We start from the raw sequence: 22,711 nt of genomic DNA, 5'->3' as shown, positions 1-22,711 counted from the left end.
ACTACTACTGCTATTACTACTACTACTACAGCTACTACTACTGCCACTGTTATTGCTTCTGCTGCTACTACTACTACTACTACTACAACTACTACTACTACTACTATTACTACTACTACTACTACTACCACTTCTGCTACTACTGCTACTACTACTACTACTACTACTACTACTACTACTACTACTACTAGTACTATTAGGGGGTTCATGCCGACTGAGTTGAATTTTAGGACTTAAAAATTTCAAGACCTAGGCTTACCGGCTTGGCGAATTAATTAGCAAAAGCGCCGTTATAGTTTAGCCTTGTACTTGGCCGTGGAATCTACATCGTCAGCCGTGAGAGAGATCTGATCTGGACACACGTCGCCTCATACCCTCTTTCTTCCCTCGCACTTGCCCTCTTCCTCTCTTTTCTTCTTAGCGTGGAGAGGAATTTATACGAATCAAATTCCATTAAGTTCATCCACTACGTAATTAAGCTCTTACGGTTGACGTTGTAGATTCCACGGTAGAATGGAGGGCTATAGATCTAAACCTGAAGCTATAACAGCCTTATCTCGAGTCTCCTTCGAGTCCTGCTGGGATAGTTCCTTCATAATTTACGTTTCCTCTTCTTTCAATTTCTTTTCAAGCACGTCTTCGTGTCAGCCCCAACACGAAAGAAACTTTTCTTTTTCCGCGCAGAAAAACTGAGCGATAGCATTTAGCACCTGCGTCGCGCATTCCTAACACAGACTGCACGTTGACGTTGCACGTGCAAGACACATGTAAACAGCCACGTGACAAAAGTACAAAAAGAAAAAGGAAACGGAAACAACGGACCCTGACCACCTGCGCCGAGTCGTATATACCTCGCCAGCTGCATTCCCGAACTTTCACCATCCGCGCGGGGAACCGACTCAAGTGTACCTTGCCGACTCCTGACACCGGTTCTCGGGTGGCCGCCGACGAAAGTATCGGAAAGAAATGAGATAGCCCGTCAGCCGTAACGTGAATAAGAGCGCTCGGGAACTTGTTCGGAACACCAGTGTAGCTGCTCTCTTAACGGCTCGGCTCAGCTGACGCATGGCAGGCAATCCGGCTGGCGTGACGCCGAGTCTCGTGACTCCGTGCTGCCGTCGCTGAGGCGCTCTTTGCGCGCAGGAAGCGTGGAGAAGATTGTTCGCCAGATGCGCGCAGTTACAACGGATGGCGCAACTTTATGGCCTGGTTACGGGCTGTATGAGCCGGAACTGGGACAGCGAGTAGGCCTAGTGCGGCTAATCGCGCAAAGCTTTTGGCTGATACGCGAGCTGGCATCATATTACACGGTGAACATGGCTTATTGATAAAGCGAATTTTTTTTTTTTTTTTCAATAAAATGGTGTGTGGCTTGGATTTCAGTCATCGACATACTGGAGACGTATAATTGTTTAGGATCTGCGTTTCTCGTGTGTAGGGCCCGTGGTGTGATTTGTGTCGAACACGTACGACGTGTTGTGTAGACAAGAGGCTTGAATATGGTGACAGAGAGAGTTACTACAATCAGCGCAGCGATATTTTAATGCGAGATCATTATATGGCTCGGTCGTGTCAGCGAAAAGTTTCCGCAAATTTGTCGGCACGATTACGTAATTTTCTGAAGATAAATGCATGGAAGTGTGCATGAAATCATTGTATTATGCCATCATCAGCCTTCATTCGCGCTTTCCCTTTCCCCCCTTCTCTTTCCCCAGTGTGGAGTAGCAGGCCAGGGCCATGTTACCATCGGCCAACCTCTCCTTTCCTCTCATTAAAATTCTTTTTTTCTCTCTCTCTCTCTCATGTAAATTTGGTTTATGGTTTATGGGGTTTAACGTCCCAAAGCGACTAAGGCTATGAGAGACGCCGTAGTGGAGGGCTCCGGAAATTTCGACCACCTGGGGTTCTTTAACGTGCAGTGACATCGCACAGTACACGGGCCTCTAGAATTTCTCCTCCAAAGAAATTCAACCGCCGCGGCCGGCGGTTGAATTTCTTTGCAGGAGAAATTCTAGAGGCCCGTGTACTGTGCGATGTCAGCCGCGGAACAGCCGATGGCAGCCGTCAAAACAGCCGCGGATGTCGATATAGTATGCGGACGTTCTGCTCTCGCATTACTCCAATGCGGGTCATCGCAGTGATCTCAAAGTTTTTTTCCTTCCTCTAATTGTCGTCAATTTGTGCGCTGCCAGCGAGAAAACAAAAGTTACTCGCACACAGTACGCAAAAGCTGGCGCCACGAGTCGAAAAGCATCTTCTTGACTGCTGCCACGCGCCAACTAAACCGGCTCCATACTCTCGTTATCACGCGCCCCTTCAGTATGTTCTCACCATTAGTACAGGTATAGGTTAATGGACCAAATGGACCGCCGTGCGACGGCAGACCGAACGTATCGATCGTGCCTGTACAGGAAAAAGAGAACAATATAGCGGACACGCGTCTAGCATCGATTCTGAGTCTTGTGCGTGAACCTACCCGGTATGAGCACAAAGGATAAGGATGATGTTCGTCACTCTTGCGCTCATAAGCGCCTCAATGCCATCACCTTCACTCACAATCGCTGGTTGTGTCTCAGACCCGCCGCGGTGGCTATGTGGCTTTGGCGATCAGCTGCTGATCCCAAGGTCGCGGGATCGAATCCTTACCGCAGAGGTCGTATTTCGATGGAGACAAAGTGCAAAAAACGTCCGTGTGCCGTGAGGTGTGCAGTGCACATTAAAGATCCCCGAGTGGTTTAAAGAGAACCCTCCACTACACGGCATCCCTCGTAATCCATGCATGTGCATGTGCATGAGCACTGAGGCCCGAACTCCCCGATTTCGCTGACTTTTGCCCGAAGCCCGCTTACTTTAAAAACCGAGCCTCGAACCAAAACCATAACCAAAGTGAAAACCGAAGTGTTAGCCCAATTAATTCGCATTTGGACTGACCGCGCTAAATCTTACATCATTTTTTCTTCTTTTATTTCTCCTTTCACTGATACACGCAGGAGTTCATGTGCACACTCACTGCGGTGCATCGTGCTACGCTTTCACAACATCCCCGCTGCCACCCCTCTTCCCCGGGGCTCGGCGCAGTGTCAACGCACGCTCGAGCGCCGCAGTAAATGACCGACCTCCACGAAGATCCCGTTCCTCCGCTCTTCAAGCAGCCAGCAACACAGCAAATACCGCCAACAAACCGTGGCAGATACTGGGCGGGCTTTGGAACAATCACTGAGCTCTCGTCGATGGTGCGCGGCTTGGCGACTCATCTCCTGTCTTCTTCAAGGCAAAACGAATCTTTGAACAAAACACATCAACGGCAAGGACTGTGTCACACAAACTGCGCACCACAAACCTCGTTTCTTGGAATTGTTTTTACTACCTCTTTTTATTTAAACATTTCTCAGAAGCCTCCTAAACGACCGAAGAACTGAAATAAAGGCTTCAGACAACACCAACAAGAATCGCTCTTCAAACGCGCCGCGCACAACAAGGCGCTCCTCCTTCTTGGCATCGAGCTCTCGAGTGTATCCGTTTCAAGGGGGCGGCACTCGAAGACAAGAAACATAGCACAAAGAAACTGTGCATTCGCCTCTGTCAGCGTGAGTCGCCCCCAAGATACGGAACTGCACTGACACTTCGGGACAGCCTGTTATCGCTGCAGCAGCCTCGTCATATATCTATGCCGCCGCAGGGCTGCGGGCTCGGCGCCGGCGCTTCCGCGGCGCCCGCCATCCTCCCGCTGGGTTCTGCCACAAAAAACTCCCAATCGTTTTGCAAATCGTCAGCTTAACGACCTCAGTAGGCTTTCTGGAAAGGCCTCATAGAAGGTTAGCATAAATTCCTGTAATTCTTATTCTGAGACTCAAACCAGGGTGTCGCCCCGCCGCGGTGGCTCAGTGGTTACGGCGCTCGGCTGCTAACCCGAAAGACGCGGGTTCGACTCCCTGCCGCGGCGGCCGAATTTCGATGGAGGCGAAATTCTAGAGGCCCGTGTACTGTGCGACGTCAGTGCACGGTAAAGAACCCCAGGTGGTCGAAATTTCCAGAGCCCTTCACTATGGCGTCCCTCATAGCCTGAGTCGCTTTGGGACGTTAAACTCCAATAAACCAATCAAACCACGGTGTCGCCATTCGGCCTCTCTTCTCGGTAACACGTGTGAGCAATTGCAAGGCGTATTACGGCGAAAGCCTTTAATGCGTCATCATTGTCGACAGAAGGCTATCAGCAGAAGCTTGTCAGCAGGTGTCAAGCTTCTGACGGGTGTGAGGCAGTTACTGCGTAATTTCCTTTCCTCAAATACAATTTTCATTTTCTTCATTACGGCCCCTCTTTCTTCTTTCACTCCCACTTCCTCCCTTCCTCTACAAACGGATGACGGGTGTCCACCGAGATATGTGAGACAGTTACTGCGTAATTTCCTTTCCTCAAATACTATGTTAATTTTATTCATTACAGCCCGTCTTTCTCTTTCACTCCGACTTCGTCCCTTCCTGTACGGTGCGGTTCAGGTGTCCACCGAGATGACAGAGAATTACTGCGCCATTTCCTTTCCTCAAAAAGCGTTGCGTTCAAAGGGCAAGGCATCGCGCCGAACGGGTGGTGGCGTTCCGTGGACTCCCTGACAGCGTTACAACACGCTGTCGCGTTCCACTCCTAAAGGCGAAGCTTTAGCGTCATTAAACCTGTATCAGACTGAAAGGGGGCCGATACAATACAAGAATGAGTTAGGGCCAATACATACTCTTATCAGAATTTTCACTAAAGGGGGGCACCACCGGTTTCCACTCTTCAATATGAAAGTGTCTATCCGCCGCCCAAAGGTACAATTAACTCTTAATCAATTAAAAGTTCACTGTGGTTTGCAAAACAATGAACGCGAAGTTTCGCATTCCTCAGGCACGCAAGCTGTGCGGCGAACGAGGTACGAACAATCCTTCGAGATGTGGGGTCGCTGGTGTTCCGAACGTCGATCTGCCGCCTTTGTTTGCCCAAAGTATACTTTCCATGAGTTCGCGCCGATATTTACAACCGCAGATCAGTGCTCTCGAGCGAGCGAGCGAACATATTTGTTCTATCCTTTGTTCATGCACGCAGTGCATGCCACCTGGATAGAGCCTCCATAGTCCGTGAATATGCTGAGTACGCGCCGTCCAGAATGGCAGATACGGAGGTTCTAATCCGGAAAGTGCGGCACATCCACGTGACTGAGGCGAGAGCTGCCACGACGTTGTTTACGCTCCCACGATAGACGAATGCGTCGCGGGCTTCTTCGGTTTCAGCGCCTCGCGTGGTGCGAGCTGCTGCCAACGTATACACATTCCGGAGTGAACGCGATCGGAAGGAAAACATGGGAGATGCACGACGGCGACTGAGCAGCCGTTGCCTGGAGGATAGAAGCGGATCAGCAACTGCTAGCTGCTTGGCTCTTTTCGTCACTGCCGCCAGGTGTACGGTTAAACAGCAGAGAGAGCATAAGAAGAAAGGGAAAAACAAATTCAAAAACAAAGCCAATTCTCATGGCCGCGTCTACGAGCGGTCACTGAGAAAAGATAAACACAGCGTGGCCACTCAACGCTGTGGAGTTGAAGTATGGATGCAGCACCTTTCTGGCTTGGTTAAAGGTCAAAACAAGGTTACGGAATCTATAATCCTCCGTAGAAGGAGACGTGACAAGGCCGCCTACGTGAAGAGACAGTAAAGGAGCTCGGGCCCAACAAAAGTAAATAATCTTTAATGCGGAAATACTGTTTTAATTAAACCACTATCTTATCTAGCATTCCAAAGAAGATTAATATTCCATCAGGAATTCATTCCAAACAATCGATCATTACTGTTTATGCATCGGCTGAGTCGCTCTTCTGCATAGCTTCTTGTGTTGCTGGTTGCAATATACAGCTTTTATTCTCCTAGAAAAATGAACTGTTTTGTTATGATAGTCTTCACCGGCCACCATCATATGTCTTATTGCCGACCAGTCATTAAAGCTCCAGTCGTTAACTCTCCCTGCTCTTACCCACTCGTTCACTTCTCCCTCTTATATTCCACGGCTGTAACAGGCAACGTATTGATCACAGCTTGTAGATTTTTAGAAATCGACATCAAAAAACGCCCCTGTGGCTCTTTTGAGATCCGTTGAGGAGCGCCACGCCCCAGCCAGAATCTTCCACTCCGTTTGTTTACATTGAGCCATGCTACTGCCTACTTGAGATAACGAACGAATTAAAACACGGACTCAAACGTAACCGCAGGCGGTCGGTAGACGTAGTTTCCGTGTTGTGTACCCACAATCCAACCTTCGAAGTCATCCATCATAACACAATAATTGAAGTTGCTTTGTAACATTGTAAAGTCAGCGTATATTCAATCCATGGTCCTTAAGAGGGCTCCGCACACTGTGTACCTGCATGTCGAGCAGGAATAAGTGAGCCTGCATGCGCTGCATAGCGGTGTTCCGGATATGCAAATCTATACTGCAGGCTATAAAGTACACCTCCGAGGAGGATAACGAGGGGTCGCGAAGTTCGACGCGCAGATGAGAGGCAAAGAAAGAAAGAAAGAGAGAAAGAAAGAAAGAAAGGAAGGAAGGAAGGAAGAAGGAAAGAAAGAAAGAAAGAAAGAAAGAAAGAAAGAAAGAAAGAAAGAAAGAAAGAAAGAAAGAAAGAAAGAAAGAAAGAAAGAAAGAAAGGAAGGGAGGGAGGGAGGGAGGGAGACGAAGACAGCGGGGCCCCCACGCGCCCAGGATGTCTGTCGCTTTCGCTCGCTCGCCGCAGGCGGGCCCGAGTACAACGCTGGCATCGTTACGCACAACACCGAGGGACGGCTGCAGCGCTGCAGCAGCAGCTAGCGCACCTTGAACGGTGTTCGTTCACCGCGCCAAGCTCTCTCCACACGGCATTCTTGTCGCCGCAATCGCGGCGTTGTTAACGGCAAACCTGCCAAGAATAAGCTTCTCGCCGCTGGCCGACCGCGCACGTGTTAGAGGTCGTTCCCATCGACCTGTTTGCTTGCCGTCTGCCAGTTGGCCTTTGGTGAGGTCTCGCTCCGGCGGCCATTTTCCTGCCGTCCGCCCAAGTTTCGCAAGAGGAGTCAGTCATCTTTTGTGGGCGCTCCGAAGGATCTTTGTCCGTGTGCATGGACAGCTGTGAAGGCGGCGGGCAGTCACTGGGTGCTGCTATTCTGTTCACAAGATTTACGCCTGTTCGCTCCTTCCCAAGATGTTGCAGAGAGGAGTCGACTATGATAAGCCTATGAGAAGTGGCGGAATTAGCGTATACTCAGTTTCTGCTTTCTCGAGGCATATAGCCCAGGTGGGCTTGGTCGTTTTAAGGCAGAAAAGCCTTCAGCGACTGCAAAAACACATTTCCTTTTCTTTTCTGTACTCGAGATTTTGTGCATCGGTCCTGTGGAATTCAATACAGTTGATTAGGTTCAATAACTTGAATTGTAGAAGGGATCTGTTTAATATATCGTATTATGCCTGTCTGCAGCGCAGTATAAGCAACATTGCAAGTACTTTTCTTTCCCTGTATATGCTGCCGTAGCCAAAAGGCGAGGAGCAAGGCGATCGCGGCACTCTTGAAATAGCCATATATATATATACTGAACAGATAGAATTGTTTCGCCAGCACTTGAGTGTTCTATCCATTTAGTCTGTCCCCGTACCCAATTTTTCGTTTCGTATAGCTCTTTCCAGTATGAATAAAGCAGGAGATAAAAAAATGGAATGCGAATTTCGAGCGAAGAGTCGATCGATTTGGGCTGCAAGTCCTCGACATTGTTTTTTTATCTCCCCAGTGATTCACTAACTTCTCTTGAATCAACGCAATGTGAAATCTGCCGTTAAGCTGCAAAACAATAGAATTCTTCGTCTCATGGACAGCGCTGCATCGGGACATGTGTACTGTTGCTGACGTCACCTCTTCTGTGACGCACACGCAGAGGATGGCTAACCAAAAACTCGCTATCTCCTAATCGCTATTGTAGCTGTAGTGTACGCGTACCGAGATCTCAACTGGAGGCCTTCTCCTCGAGGAAGATGCGTAGAAAGATGGAGACAAAGGCGCGGGAAAGACATTTGGAAGCCTAAGTTTATTGATGAGGCTCGTCTGGAAGCAGGTCGAAGAATGGCACACAAAAAGAATGCACAGATGTCAAGTGTGGAGTATGTAAGCCAGGCATACAGCACGCAGCGTATACGTCTCAGAATAAAGGTAAGGAACACCTGGACGACGGAGGTAGTGAAAGAACTCTACCGCTGCCACAATAGCTTCATAACCATAAGGCAAAGTGAAATAAAGGGAAGAGAAAGCAGACGTAAACTTGAAATGGGTCTCAATATATATCGCACACAATTTTATAAAAGGGTGTGCGCAAGAGGACAACTTACTCCCATTTTACTCCCATATAGGTGTATTCGTGTTTAGAGTGATGCATCACTATACGTCGGCCGGTACAGTGAAGACGAAAGCAACTGATTACATCTTCGCTTGAGAGCGCGGTACTGTGAACAGTACAGCGAAATAATAGCAAAAGAACCGCGTATTTCGCTAGCTGAATGACGTCTTCGTGAACATGTGATATTGACTCTTGTAGACTTAAGTGCAGCGGATTAAGTGTTTCTGAATTAACCTGTTCCGCAGCTATAGCGCTCGTTTATACTGCCATATGCGGCAGTCATGTGCATGGAGGAGCTGCGCTTTTACGAATGAGATCAAGGTTTGACCTCTTTCCAGGCGTTGTGAAACGTTTTCGGAAAAAAAAGAAAGTTGAGCTGTTGCCAAGCATACAGGCGCCTGCACATATTTTCGTCCTGTGAGAGCATCATTGTTTCATGCCACGAGCCAACCAAGTTAACGACAAAGCTCGTCGCCTCACGTGACGCTGAAAAGTCCAACCCGTTCACCTATTATCTTCGAGCAGCGCATGCAGGGCATGTAGGAGTGTTCTCGATGACTTCCGCGCCCGACGACTTATCTAATCAGGCAAGGACAGTAATCGGTCGTCTGTAGAAAAGGCATGTGAAACACGTGCATGCATACAATGTCGCGTCTGCTCGGATGCTCGTTGTTTAGGGGTGTGCGAATAGTGCTTTTTGGAAACCGAATCGAATACGATAATCGAACACGACCGGTGTAGGTAGATACCGAGTCGAATACGAATGAAACAGCGAAAGAGACTAATCGAAAAGGAATTGAACATTTGCGTGATTACTGGCTGGGTGGGCGAATATTCGTACAAAACGAATATTCATGCAAAGAAGTTAAGTGGTAGCATTGGTGCTATAAGTCATAGAGTTAAAGCTGTAGCTGTCGAAAAACACGGCACTGATACATGTACTATAGGACACGGAATACGAATTAACCCTAGAATATTAATTCTATGACAATGGCACATACCTACAGGAAAATTGCCTTTTGCTACTGATGGCGACAGCGAACAAACTAATAGCGCCAAACATGAGTTGATGATCCTTAAGGACTTATGTATGAGCATTATGAACGCCACCACACGAGCATACGCCGCGTCGCGGCGTTCAACCGAACTTCCGCACAGAGCGGTCACGTCAACATACTGTGCGGCTTCGGAGTGGGCCATATTTTTGAAATAGACTTCCCCCTCCCCCCCCAAAAAAACGGTCTGCCCTATTCGAAAACTATGAGAAATTGACAATGGATTCGAGGCACGTGTCCAAGTCCCCCCCCCCCCCCTCTCTTCTTTGGCAGTACACAGAAAGCGACGCCCCCCCCCCCCCCCCCCCCCCCCCCGGCCCACTCTCCCCTGTCCCGTAAGCCACTAGAAATTACCTTGAGCCCCTCCCGAGAAAAATTCCTGCCTACGTGGCAGATGGATTCCATTCGTTCCGAATAATTTTGAATATGTGTTGTTTGATTCGTACAGCGATTCGAATAGAACGATATTCCGTTCGCTATTCGAAAATTCCGAATATTTGCACACCTCTGCCATTGCAGAGAACATCAGCGGAATAGGCTTTGCATTCGCAACTCACAGTTTTCAAGGTTGCTGCGCTGAAATCGAAGTGGACCACAGATTTTGAGGCGACTCTTACTGCGGACAAGAATAGACAACGAGGGCTTAGCGTTCGTACACTTCTTTCAACGCAATCGATCAATCAATCAATACGCCAGTCCACACAGTTCATCGAACCATGCGATTTTCATATAAGGAAAGTATACCGCTGCAGCATGTTGTTTTCGAACGGACAACTGCATACCACTATTCCGGCAGGAAAACGCGTGCTGGAATTTCATGCATCGCCAGATATGTTATTTGCTGATGGTCATCCAGCTGGTGAAGATCACAGCATACACAGTGCTCTTTGCAATCGAAGTAGAAAATTTGTGAAGTCATCATTAATTATACATTTGCAACGCGGTGGAGTAAGTGATGTGGTAGCACGGCAAAGACAGGGATTGCTGTATCACGACGTGCATTCGGCATCGCATTGTGCGAGCAATAAAATTATTCATTGCTGACAATTAGGGCACCGTGTCTCATCGTCTACTTGCTGTCCTGCGTTGTTTCCAATGGCCATTAATTGAGTCAATGCGAACTTATTAAGCAAGACAAAGAAGAAAAAAAAACCATCGCGTCAGTAATCGCACTTCATTCGCCGGAAAGGGTTCGCCTTCTCAGCATGTTGTTGCTCGCATATTGCGACAACGGCTTGTAACACGGGCAGAGTGCGAACCTGGCAACGAAAGTTACTACACTTAACTAGACAAAGACACTCGGCAACAAGATTATCGCTTTGACGAACTTCGGCGAGGCACCATTGTGTGCTGAAACTGGCTATATCAATATATTCTACAAACCAGTCGCATGTCCTTCTCTCACCTGTTTGTGCCTTCATGGCAGTGTTCATTATCTTATCGGGGCCCTTTGTGTGAGTGGCTTGCGACGGGTGGCGTCACTCGCAGAGACAAAAGCTGACGCCCTTATCGTGTCTACCGCAGGCACAGCATTCAGTTGGTCTACGCACCTTTCATCACGTCACGTAGTTCTTTAGCTGCAGTGAAGCCTGCGGTACCTCAATGGCTTTGAAGAGCTGAACGGAACATATCTGCATGTACATGAACGCCTATAGGTTTCCAACTAATATATGTCCTACAAATTTAGGTGTCTTCAGATCTGTAGGCCCTTACGCATGGAGCATTTATGCAGAGTAAAAATGCCCGCGGGTCTCCCGCGCTGCGTTTACGTGCGTGTATACATGTTCAGGAACTGTTTACGGTACACTTGGAGCCGACGAAAGAGAATATGTGATATTCGAAATTGCTCTGACGTCCTGCATAGAAATGCAGTCTCAATTTAGGTATACATGAACACTAAGCAGAGTAACGCAACATATGAATCAAACTCGATCGGTGTTGTAAAAGATTAGACATGCGGCTTCAGTGGTGTGTACTCGAGGGTGCTGCGCGAAGAACGCTGGAGCTGCGGCAACGAGCGCGATAAAAAAAAAAAGAAAAAAAAAACACTCCAACCAAGTGACGCAGCGGTATCACCGACGACTTTCTGCTTGCTTCATCGCACCGGAGTCACTACAGTGTCATCTGCAAAGAATTGCGCATATGAAGCCGTTAAAAAATATAGCTCACGCCTGTGATGTTCTATTGCAGCACGATAACAGTTGTACGCGTGTGCTGACAAGTTTTGTGTGCTGACGACATGTCGGCTTAAGCGCTTCGTCCTGTGTGTTCGTCCTTTTTCCGTGTTTTTTTAGCGCTCACCAATTCCTTCAAGTATGTCGGTTTAGAAAAACTGCCTTGCGTTGGCTCCACGCGTATTTCCCCCACCACACGAGGGGGAGGCGGAATCACGAACGCAAAGAGTGATTTTCTAAGATGTTTGGCCGCAATATAAGCATTACCATCACACATGTGACCGGGGATCATAAAGTTTCGACACATGAAACTGTATGAGCCGAGTTACTCTAGGGCAGCCAAATTTGCTTCCCCCTATTCCTCCATTTTTACTCCAGCCATTGCGACAGCATGGTACAAGCTTCGCGATTCTTTGTGGATAAGCAGTCGATCGATCATATTATTCTTTACATCGGTAGCGGCTCCAGTCTGAACTTCATATTTACTGATCACTCTCCTTTTCCCTTATTTTGCACCCGTCTTGAGCACATTTGCGGAACAATCAAGTTATCCATGGCCCAGCTGTGACCGCTGCCATCTCTCTTCCTCCAATATTGCTCAGGCGGCGAAGTTCGCTTGCTTTCTATCTTTCTATGTCGGCATAACAGGATCCTTTTCGCCTTATTTTTTTCTAGGGGGGGGGGGGGGGGGGGGGGTAATCGACTTGCCTGTAATGGAGCGTCTGAAGCAATCATGAAGAAAAGCAGACAATAAGTTATGCGTGCGTGCTTTACGCTCCAGCCTGTCTTTATCCACAGGATATAGGCGACCGATCCGTCATTCTTGTCTGCTGCACGGAGAGGTTTTCGTCTTTGCGCGAATATAATAAAACTCATCGACAATTCTGAACACATTACATCATCTATTCGCTCATTTCAACACTTATTCTTCTTAGGAATCTTCAGGGGAAGTCTAGCGAATAGCATGAAGAGTCACGCTACCCTTGCGTTCACGTCCTCTTCCTTTGGTGGTGTTTGTTGTAGCGCTTACGGTATTTTTTTTTTTCAAGACATGAGTAATTTGTACGACATGTAGTCGTCGACCAAGTTTAATTCCTCGTATCAGCAAGAAATTCGTTGCTTTCGTGTCTAAATGGAAGGGAAAATGCTGACCGCCCAACGTCCGGATCCCCATAGCCTGCACGTAACCAGTGCACAGTTGTGCAAGATCAACGAGGGGTTTTTTGAGACAAGTAGGATGTGCTGTTGCCGCTCAGTTGCACCCCGACAGAGACAGACGCGTCACGCGCACTCGTGCTGCCTGAGTCACACCATTTGGCTCGGCCTGTGCCATCACGCGCTCTTCCCGATAACTGCACCGGCGGAACTGTCGGAATGACTCCGCCCTGACTTAACCATTCAGCGTGTATGTAATTTTCGAAAGCGTAACTGACTCGTACCCTTGCAACCATTGTAGTAAAGGCGTGATGTTTCTGCAGCGTTAAGATGAAATGGTAGTTAGGAGTTAAAAAATAAGAAAACAGAAAGGACACCGAAAGGAAAGTATACCAGGCTTTCCGGCGTCCCCAAGGGCGAGAAATCGTAACAGGAAAAAGCTGCGCCGCTATCCCTACAAAGGTCTCCTGGATAACATTCTGACTTGCCAGAAGCCAGGCAAACCTGGGAGTTTTTGGTTACGACATACTACGAGGGAGACGCAGTTAACCAAGAGAAAATTCCACACGTAGACATCTCTGCAAAGATCGCGTGCCTTCGTCCAGCAGTCGCCAGCTGGGCATACGTATATGTTGGCACGCTGCATGCACCTGCAGCAACGCGTCAGTTGCGCAGCTGTGTGGTGCTGTAGCCTGTGGCTCTAACTTCCGGGCACGAATGCGCCTCGTGGCTGCCGTGTGGGCGCCGAACAAGGCGCTCTTCGAGGCTATCAGTTTGAGTGGGGTTTCGTTTTTTTTTTTCTTTCGCTATAGTTTCAGATGGACTCATGAGAGAGAGGGAAACAAACTTTTATGGCGAGCAAAAGTAAAGAGGGAAGCCCTCCCAGGATTCACGAGAACTCTTGAAGGGGGTGGTAGGGAGCAAGTGGGGGAAGGGGGGGGGGGGGGGGGGAGGGGGTTCTATTTGCACAATCAATTCGGGAGAGGGGGTAGTGTGGTTTTGCCATAAAAAAATTTGTCACTCCGATAGTTGGGGGGAGGCGGTCACCCATCTCGCAGCCCTTAAATCAACACCTGCAATTGAATATGAATTAGGTGACTTGAAGGTGATCACTTTAGGTCTATCCCAGCTGTATCAAAACGGTTAGATAGCCGTTTATTGTTGCCTCGGAAGTGGAAAAAACTCGCCGTAGTTGTATTTACCGCCCTTCCTTATCCCTAGGGTAAACAGGGGAACGTCGGACTAGTACTGACTTTAGCCAGTCTCTCTTGAGTCCTGACACTCAGGCGATCACTCTTCAAGAGGGTTCAGAGCCTTAAGCCAGCACGCCAGCTACTGGTTAACGGTCGTATGAGCTCGGTGACCAAGCAAAAATAATCATACCACCGGTCGTAGCTCTCGATCTCAGTTAGTCAATTTTCATTGTGTGAGTAGAGTGTCGATTCTCTGGATTGTGTGGCTATCCTTATTTTTATCACCTGTGAGGATCGATGATATCTTACAATCTAAAGAAAAACTGGTACGACTGCCCCCCCTCCCCCCTCGCTTCCTTTGCATCGTCATCAGCTATAGACAACTATTTTTTTTTTCTGTCGCCTAAATTTCAGTGGGCTCAAGACGATGGAGCCGAAACAATCTCCCAGTGACGTGAAAACGGAACAAATGTCAACTATGGCGCATTAATATGGTGGTCTCTTAACAAGCAAGGCTCATATCGCTGTGCGCCTTTTGTGGTTTCGCATGGTGGTTTAGATATGCGTAGTTGAGAGGGTATTTATACCCTTGCCGACACCTATCTACAAACAAAAATGCCAGTGCAAAGAGTTACCAATGGCATGGATACAAATAGGGGCCACGTGCAATATGCCAGCACACTGTTCATAAACGCTCCGTCACAAAGGTTGGCAGGCACGTGAGGTAAAAGCTGGCATTAGAAACCTGACGTGGTATTTAATTTTAGCCAGACTGTTTGAAGAACGCTTCTAATGCTAAAGTGCGTTCTACCATTGACCTGCAGAATCACAGATGAAACAAAATAGCACAAAAATGTGTGCAGAGTCCATTGTGGCCAGCTGTATTGACGTCAACCAACATCACGTGACATCCTAAACTAAGACAAAAACCATTAAATTTGTGCCGATAAAAAAAATAATTTGGCTGCCAACAATTCTAAAGGAAGAAAAATTAATTTTAGATAGAGATTATCAAAATTTTTAGAAATAAGGTAGGGGGAACAAGCGGCTCCCGGAACAGCGGCCGGAGGGTATAAAAGCGCGCTCCCCGCCATTTCCGCCATGTTTTGGTCGATGTTATGCTTCAACAGTGATTGAACGAGCATCGCCAAACTGTTTCTCTCTCTTCTCCCAACTCTTCCTAAATCTTTTTTGAAGTCAAGTACAGTTTGAGATTCCGAACGGGAACAAGACGACGAAGATGGCCGCCACTCAGCCCCGCCAAAACTACCACGTCGATTGCGAGGCCCGCATCAACAAGCAGATCAACATGGAACTCTACGCGAGCTACGTCTACACTTCAATGGTAAAGCAATGCGTCATAAATTTTTCCGCTGCACATCACTCACCTTCGCCTTTTCAGTGCGACTCTCTACGCGAGCTCCGCGCTACCTGTCATGTTTTCACTGAATTGGCGCGGATTGCGTAACGACTCACTGATCGGTGATTCTTTTTGTGCATTGTGTCCTTTGGTGCCAAGCATGCAGAGGGCGTCCAAAAATCTTTATGAGGTGCATTCTACTCGTACTCGCTTCGAAGTTAAACTTCAGTTGTGTTTTCACGTCGGACACTGCACGTGACGCGAGCGATCTGCTACCACTCGCGAAAGTGTATTACATGCGCACCGTGTACAGTTTTCGGGTAGCGCTTGTGCTGTCGTCTCGTTTCCGTCACCGCCCCCCGTGCTACTGAAACGGCGTAGATGGCTTTCGTGGAAACCTTCGCCCGTTCCACTTCCTTAATCCCCGCAATTCCGAAGGCAATCGCTTTCGTTCGGGCCCGTCGCGACTTGTTGGCGGCCGCTGCGTGCTAAATTCGTCAGCAGCGTTGCCCAACTCTAGAGCAACCTGTTTCATGCTTATCTTCGTGTCGGCAGCTCCGTCTCTGCGTCCATTAAAAGCAGAAACACTTTCGTCGCCGCTTTGCTGCGTCCGTTTTATATCCTTACCGTAGGTAGCTAACCTCGCGTTTAGAGGTTATGTCTTCTGTGCAGCAAATTGCGGCCGCGATTTCAGGACGGCTGTTTATTGGTTTGTAAGCGATTAAACTTGTTCGTAGTGCACTATTACTGCGGTCCAGCTGATGAAATACATAAAAACTAGTGCTTTTGGGACGTCACATGTAAAATTGGTCGACGTTTTTGGAAGCTGGTTTGAGTGTTTATATTGGGTTTATTTTTTATTGGTGGCCGCACGCACGAGCATGTGCTTTTTACAAAGTGACGTTCGCGTTCAGTTGCTGTAGTGACAGTTTATGTTGGAGGTGGCTGTCAGAAATTTGCGTACCAACTCTTTATTTTGTAGGCTTTCTAACTTGGGTGAAAAATACTTCTCTGACTTTTTTGTGCACTCTGTCATCTGTCCTGATTAACAGCTTTTTTTTTATCTACAAATAGCAGAAGCAAAAAATATTGTGACGATTGTCAGGTTTCCTGGGGACAAAGGTTTTTGGTCAAAGCTTTTTTCAGAGGAATAAAATTTTGGCTGATGAACTTTGCCATTGCCAACCTTCGTTCCGTTGTACGCAGTATAGTTTATAGAGTAGGCTTGTGTGGGTCACTCCGAGTATGCGAGACACTTATAGCTGTAGCATTATGTTCATTGACATGGCATCGTAAGCTTTTTTCTGACAGATAAGTGTTGCCTGTCACGTGAAACTGAAGCAGTGAGACTAGTTTAGTTTAGGTGATGCGAGTTTCTCACTTGAACCAGGTTTACTTATATCCTTAGCTGAAGTGTACAAAACATTTTTTTGATCCTGTATTGATTCAGGCATGCTAGAATCAAGCTGCTAGAACGAATTTTTTGCATTTGTTTATAGCAATTCTCTCAAATGGAGGGTTCCAGATAATTTCGACCACTTGGGGGTTCTTTAACGTCTACCCCGTATAGTACCACTTTTGCTACTGTGAAACCCCAATCCTTGCATATCTTGTTCACGTTGTTTTCACATTGTTTCGCAGGCCTACTACTTCGACCGTGATGATGTGGCCCTGCCGGGATTTCACAAGTTCTTCAAGAAGAGTAGCGAGGAGGAGCGCGAGCATGCCGATAAGCTGATGAAGTACCAGAACATGCGTGGAGGGCGCGTCGTACTGCAGCCGATCCAGAAGCCGTCACAGGACGAATGGGGCACCGGCCTGGAGGCCATGCAGGCTGCTCTGGAGCTGGAGAAGACTGTCAACCAGTCGCTGCTTGACCTGCACAAGCAGGCTACTGACCACAACGATGCTCAGGTGAGGGTGCCTTTCTGGTGCTCTGTGTGTCATAAAGCGGTGCATCATGCTTTTGTGCGCTTGTGACAGTGTGAAACAGTGATGAGAAAGCTACATCCAAGCAGTATGCTTTGAATACCAACCTTGGACTGATGTTCCTTCGTGGTAATCAAGATGGTGGACTGAATCGGAAAAATTTACTGCATAGCTGTTTTCACACCAAAAAAAATTTCGCATAACGGGAAATCGGCAGGCGAGCTGTCACCTTGTCTGAGTAAATCTGCAGATGAAGTCCGACAGGATCAGTAGGAGAGTTGGCAGACTTTTTGATAAAAGTGAACCGTAAGGACGCATATATGGTGGCTAGTTTGTGCAGCGTGCAGCTTGAGGTGGTATGCTGGGTGAAAAATTGTAAAAGCACTCTACTTTCAATTTTTTTTTCTTGATCACTGGGATCTGTGCTGAGCTCTGGTGTCACCTTGTCGAAGATTGAGCAAAGAGTGGGCACCCTGTAAGACAGGGAGGGAAGTGCTCCAAAGTTAATTTTTTTACTGCATGTGAAATAGGTTCATGAAATTATGCTTGCTGCGCCCTCAAAGACAGCGATACTAAATGACATGGCTTTTTCGAGTGACAGACGTTTTTAACTTAGTGCAACTTCGTGGTGGCATTGAAGCTAGCTTTGGCCGCCGCGGTGGCTCAGCGGTTATGGTGCTCGGCTGCTGACCCAAAAGACGCGGGTTCGATCCCGGCCGCGACGGCTGGAATTTCTTTGGAGGAGAAATTCTAGAGGCCCGTGTACTGTGCGATGTCAGTGCACGTTAAAGAACCCCAGGTGGTCGAAATTTCCGGAGCCCTCCACTACGGCGTCTCTCATAGCCTTAGTCGCTTTGGGACGTTAAACCCCATAAACCAAACCAAACCGAAGCTAGCTTTGTGGCACTCTCCGCGCTGCACCCATTCCTCAGGTGCAGATTAGAAAGCGTTACTAAGTGCCGTGTGCACATCTACTTTGTTTATGCTGACAAACATTTTGGAGAAGCATTGTTTTGATGTCTAATGGTATATGCGAAGCTTTGGGATTAAGCTTCTTCCTTTGAAGTAAGAGAAGCATTTGATAAGATACTACATGTGCTTCTGTGCATATGTATTTTTACAGTGAACTTTCGAGTGTAGGATGGGGACAGGACATGAGCAGAAAGCTTGCAGCTTGGACAGGACAGCAGTGAAAGTCTATGCACATATCTAATCTGCTTATAACTACCTGCTCCGATGTGCAATGTGGAAGCTAATGTATGGTAAACTATCAAGGGTGCCACGATAGTAGTTTCATGCAAGCCTTTTTTTTTCTCCTGTTTACATGTACGTAGGTTGTACAGGGTTGGTCAGAAGTACTTAGGCCACAGGGTCTGCTTTACAGCAGTATATGACATTTGAGATGTCTATAAAGCTATCAAGGTTGTCAGAGGTGAGAATGATACTTCTACCCTGTGCTGAGATTTGGAGCTTTGGGGGTTTCATAATTGCACGACTCTACTGCTCGAAAGCAGGCCCTGTGGTCTGGGAACTTTCGACCGCCCTTGTACATAGTTTCTACTGCTCCCTACTATCCTTTGTCATACACTGGCTTTTCTCCCTCTCGCCTGTGCAACTATGCTGTCCCATTTCTTTCCACTGGCCATATTCAGGCATTCAGTCAATGCGTGAAAGTTTCTGTAGTTGGCACATATGTTTTCCTTGACTCATCTATAGGGCAGAAACGTGGAGGTTAAGGAAAGGGGTTCAGCGTGAGTGAAGGACAACGCAGAGAGCTGTAGAAAGGAACATGATAGGTGTAATGTTAAGAGATGGGAAGAGGGCAGAGTGGGTCAGGGAACAAACGTGGGTCAGTTACATCCTAGTCGAAATCGAGAGGAAGAAATGGGCTTAGGCAGGGCATGTAATGCGATGGCGATTTATGGTAACGGACTAGATTCCAAGAGAATGCAAGCGTAGAAGGGGGCAGCAGAAAGTTGGGTGGGCGGAGGAGATTAAGAAATTTGCGGGGATAAGGTGGCTGCAGCTGGCGCAGGACAGGGTTAATTGGAGATTTATGGGAGAGGTCTCAGTCCTGCAGTGGGCATAGTCAGCCACTAATAGCGTTGCTCCATTGTTTTGCTGTCCAGCTTGAAAAAATGTGACATAACGATCTTTCTTAAATTCTTTCCTTCCTCCATGTAACACCTCTACCACCATGGCCACCTTATGTCAACATATGCATCAGTTTGTTGTGAAAGTAAAGGGCCTTGCTGTTAATACCCTCTTGCATTTCCTGTTGTGCAGCTGTGCGACTTCCTGGAAAGCGAGTACCTGGCTGAACAGGTGAAGGCAATCAAGGAGCTCTCGGACTATGTGACCAACTTGAAGCGCGTTGGCCCCGGTCTGGGAGAGTACATGTTTGACAAGGAGACCCTGAGCGACTAGCCTCGACCAGTTCAAGGGGCTCCTTACGCAGACGCAAGCCGCAGTCTGCTTGTTGGTGAAGGGCCTGCATTCGTTGTGCCACCATATATGATTGGCCCTTTCTACTACGCAACAATAAAATAGTTAAGAGAGAGCAGTTGTCAGACTTGGTTCATCCCTCCATTCAGGCTGCTGCCCTGTTGTAACCTGTCTGGCATGCATTTCCTCTGTATCCATAACTGTATGTCGCTATCTGGCACGTATTGCCCTTAAAGAAAAAAAAAAATGACTGTACACCCTTGTTTCTCACAAGTGGAATGCCACGTGCTTAAGCATGAGCATTGTACTGCTGTAGTGGGTGCTGGAACTCAACAGGGCTAGTTTCTTTGGATCTTTTTGAAATGCATACAGACAGCAGTTTCGAATGGAAGTGGGAGGCACCTGAAAACTTGCAGTCCATTATACACTAAAGCAGACAGTACCATCAAGCTTTGCTAGCTCTCCAGTGGGGTCTGCACCTCACCGAGACCCTTTCTGCTGACTAGTTGCTTAGGGGTGCGATATCACTAATCCTGACTGAAGCTTTCGCACCAAATGGAGCTAAGTCAGCATTCTTGTCTCAGCTGCACAAGTTTTTATGGATGCAACGACGAAGCTAGCACGGCGTGTGTGCACGCAGGAGACTGGCGGAATGTACCATCTGTGGCCTGCCATGGGGGAAGGAAAGCTTAGGAGTGGCCCTCGCTATCTGAGTTTGCTGCACACTAAAGTGTGTGCCGGTAGTCGCAAGGACTACTGGGAGTCTTTGACCAGTGGTGCAACCAATAGTAACGTTGGGCGCAGCAGCATCGTAAACGCGCCGAGATGGCGACCAACTATAGCGAGGGGAGCCACCACGTCCGGCTTAAAAAAAAAATGACGTAACGGCCTCACAAATTCGTTCCCTTCCACCATGGCAGCCTTGCGCAGTGCCTGCAGTCACTACACCGCAGAAGGCAGGCGACGCACGTCACGTGTCCGGCTAGACCAGGTAGGCCTCCCACGTGACCGACATTAAACTGGTCATATATTGCTGCCATTGGTAGATCACAGACCGCTGTGGTAGCTTCCTTTTTAACGCTGCCCCTGCCTCGCGCCCACAATGCTGCTGCTTCCCGTTTTCTAACCAGCACACGCACGCACTGACTGGCCTTATAGCTGTTTGGCGCATGCTTAGTCGGCGGTTAACTGCTCCTAATTCCACCATTTTTATAGCTTTTTTAGGATCGCTGGGTTCATGAGAAAGGGCGGGAAGACGGGGACCACGCAGCTGAGGAGACTTTCCCCAATGTGCCTTTGACGGTAGGACCGCAGTCATTCGTAACAAGTGAGCGTTTGTTATAACAGCTGCTGTTTAAGAAGGTGTTAAGTGGTAGGCTTGCATAACAGCATCGCAAGCTTTCTTTTTATTCCCAGAGCTACTGCTCCCGACTGTACACAGAATGCGAGGGCTAGGTAGGTATTGTGAACTCCCGTCGCTCCATTGCGAAGCAAGCTTTATCAAATGCCCACCCTTCATTGCTTGGATTGCAGAGCAGTCACGCCTGAAGAGGTGTGCGCGATAGTGTGATGTTCTTATCTTTCCCCTCACTAAAAACACGGACATGTAACTCCAGCTGCAGAGGTATGTCTAGTTCACTGAACCCCGCAGTATCTATCATGGAAACACGTTGGATGCATCCGTCGGGTTACCCCCGCGTGCAGATAAACCCAACTGTGCGCGTGCGGCACAAGCAACGGCTATCTGCAACAAAGTGCGTCGCCCCCGAAAGGTACGCTTGATACGACCGCGATCCCGAACGAGGCCTGGCTGCGTGTGCCTGCAGTGGAGTTCTATCATAGTTTCCAAACTGCTAGATTCCCCTTTATCCTTTAGGAGCTGACCGGGTTCTGTCGCCTCCTTCGTGGGAAAATGCCTGTGGAATCGGCGAGGGAAAAGGCAGCGACCAAAGACAAGCTCGAAAAGGAGGCCTTCCAGATGAGAAATCCAGAACGGAATGGGATGATGGGACAAAACGGGTGGTGCGACGAGGGGCTTTTACGAATTCTGTACTTTGTTTCATTACTACCAAGTGATGGTCCAGCTTATCAGGGAGCCTCAAAAAGAGACAAGAGGAGGACCCTAACCTAACTCGCGGCTGTGCATATAGCGACTGAGCTGAACCTGTTATTTGATAAGAGGAGGGTGGGAGGGCTGAGCCAAGTTGTAGGCAAGCTGGACCAGCATTTGAAACATCACCAACCAAACCGATATCCGAGAAGAGAATGCCGATGCTGGCTATGTCCTTTATAATAGGCAGCCACTGCTTCTTGGCTCAGCAGAGTCAAAAAAGAGGGGGGGGAGAGAGAGAAAAATCAGGCAAATGAAAGAAAAAAAAAAAAACACTGAGTTAGTCTATCTGCCAGGTGAACCTTGCCACCTACATCCATTTCCGTTCACGTAACCGCACTCCCCTGCCCAGAACACTGCAACGCTTCATGTTGCCACCAGAGCTCCAGGCGTTGTTTTGTGCTGTCCACTGTGTGGTCACCTGCATCCTCTTCGTAGTCAACAGCAGCTGAAAGTGTCAAGCTCTCACTGGCAGCCTCTTCTGCCGCTCCACAGATGGCACAGGCTGTGCTGAGATCACTTGTGAATTTCCGTTTTCCACACCCATGAGCGCAGCACGCTAAGACAGGCCTCTGCCAGCAGGCCACTTCCCAGCAGAAGGTCTTACGTCAAGGAAGGGCTTTAGGTTGCCAGCCTTTTGCAATACAGGTCAAGGTGGCCTCAAAACAAAACTTCCACAGTTTATTTTGTGCTGGTGCTATATTTGGCGGCAGCAGGTGTGGTGGTGGTGCCACCAGTAGGAGTACTAAGTACTCTGAAAAATAGTCTCCTGAGGCCTGCTGCATTTTCAGCATTACACCTTGCGGGGTTCACCTCGCGTCATGAATGTGTAGGAATTTGAAATCTGAGAACAACCCTCATTAAGCCAAAATAAAAATAAGGGTGAGACTAGCAATCAAAGCTAGTT

General features: G+C 48.1%; 1 protein-coding gene across 1 annotated transcript; it reads left to right on the top strand.

The window, feature by feature from the left end:
- Nucleotides 1-15,054: 15,054 nt before the first annotated feature.
- On the top strand, nt 15,055-19,809 carry LOC149372354 (soma ferritin-like). The gene is made up of 3 exons (XM_089566818.1): nt 15,055-15,305; nt 16,962-17,234; nt 19,536-19,809. Exons 1-3 carry the CDS (start codon nt 15,201-15,203, stop codon nt 19,674-19,676), a joined length of 519 nt encoding a protein of 172 aa, XP_089422944.1. The 5' UTR covers nt 15,055-15,200; the 3' UTR covers nt 19,677-19,809.
- The last annotated feature ends 2,902 nt before the right edge of the window (nt 19,810-22,711 follow it).

This window comes from Amblyomma mixtum, chromosome 1 (assembly GCF_055824585.1).
Source record: "Amblyomma mixtum isolate Tamu chromosome 1, ASM5582458v1, whole genome shotgun sequence".
NCBI lineage: Eukaryota > Metazoa > Arthropoda > Arachnida > Ixodida > Ixodidae > Amblyomma > Amblyomma mixtum.
This window is presented reverse-complemented; position numbering and strand designations above follow the sequence as displayed.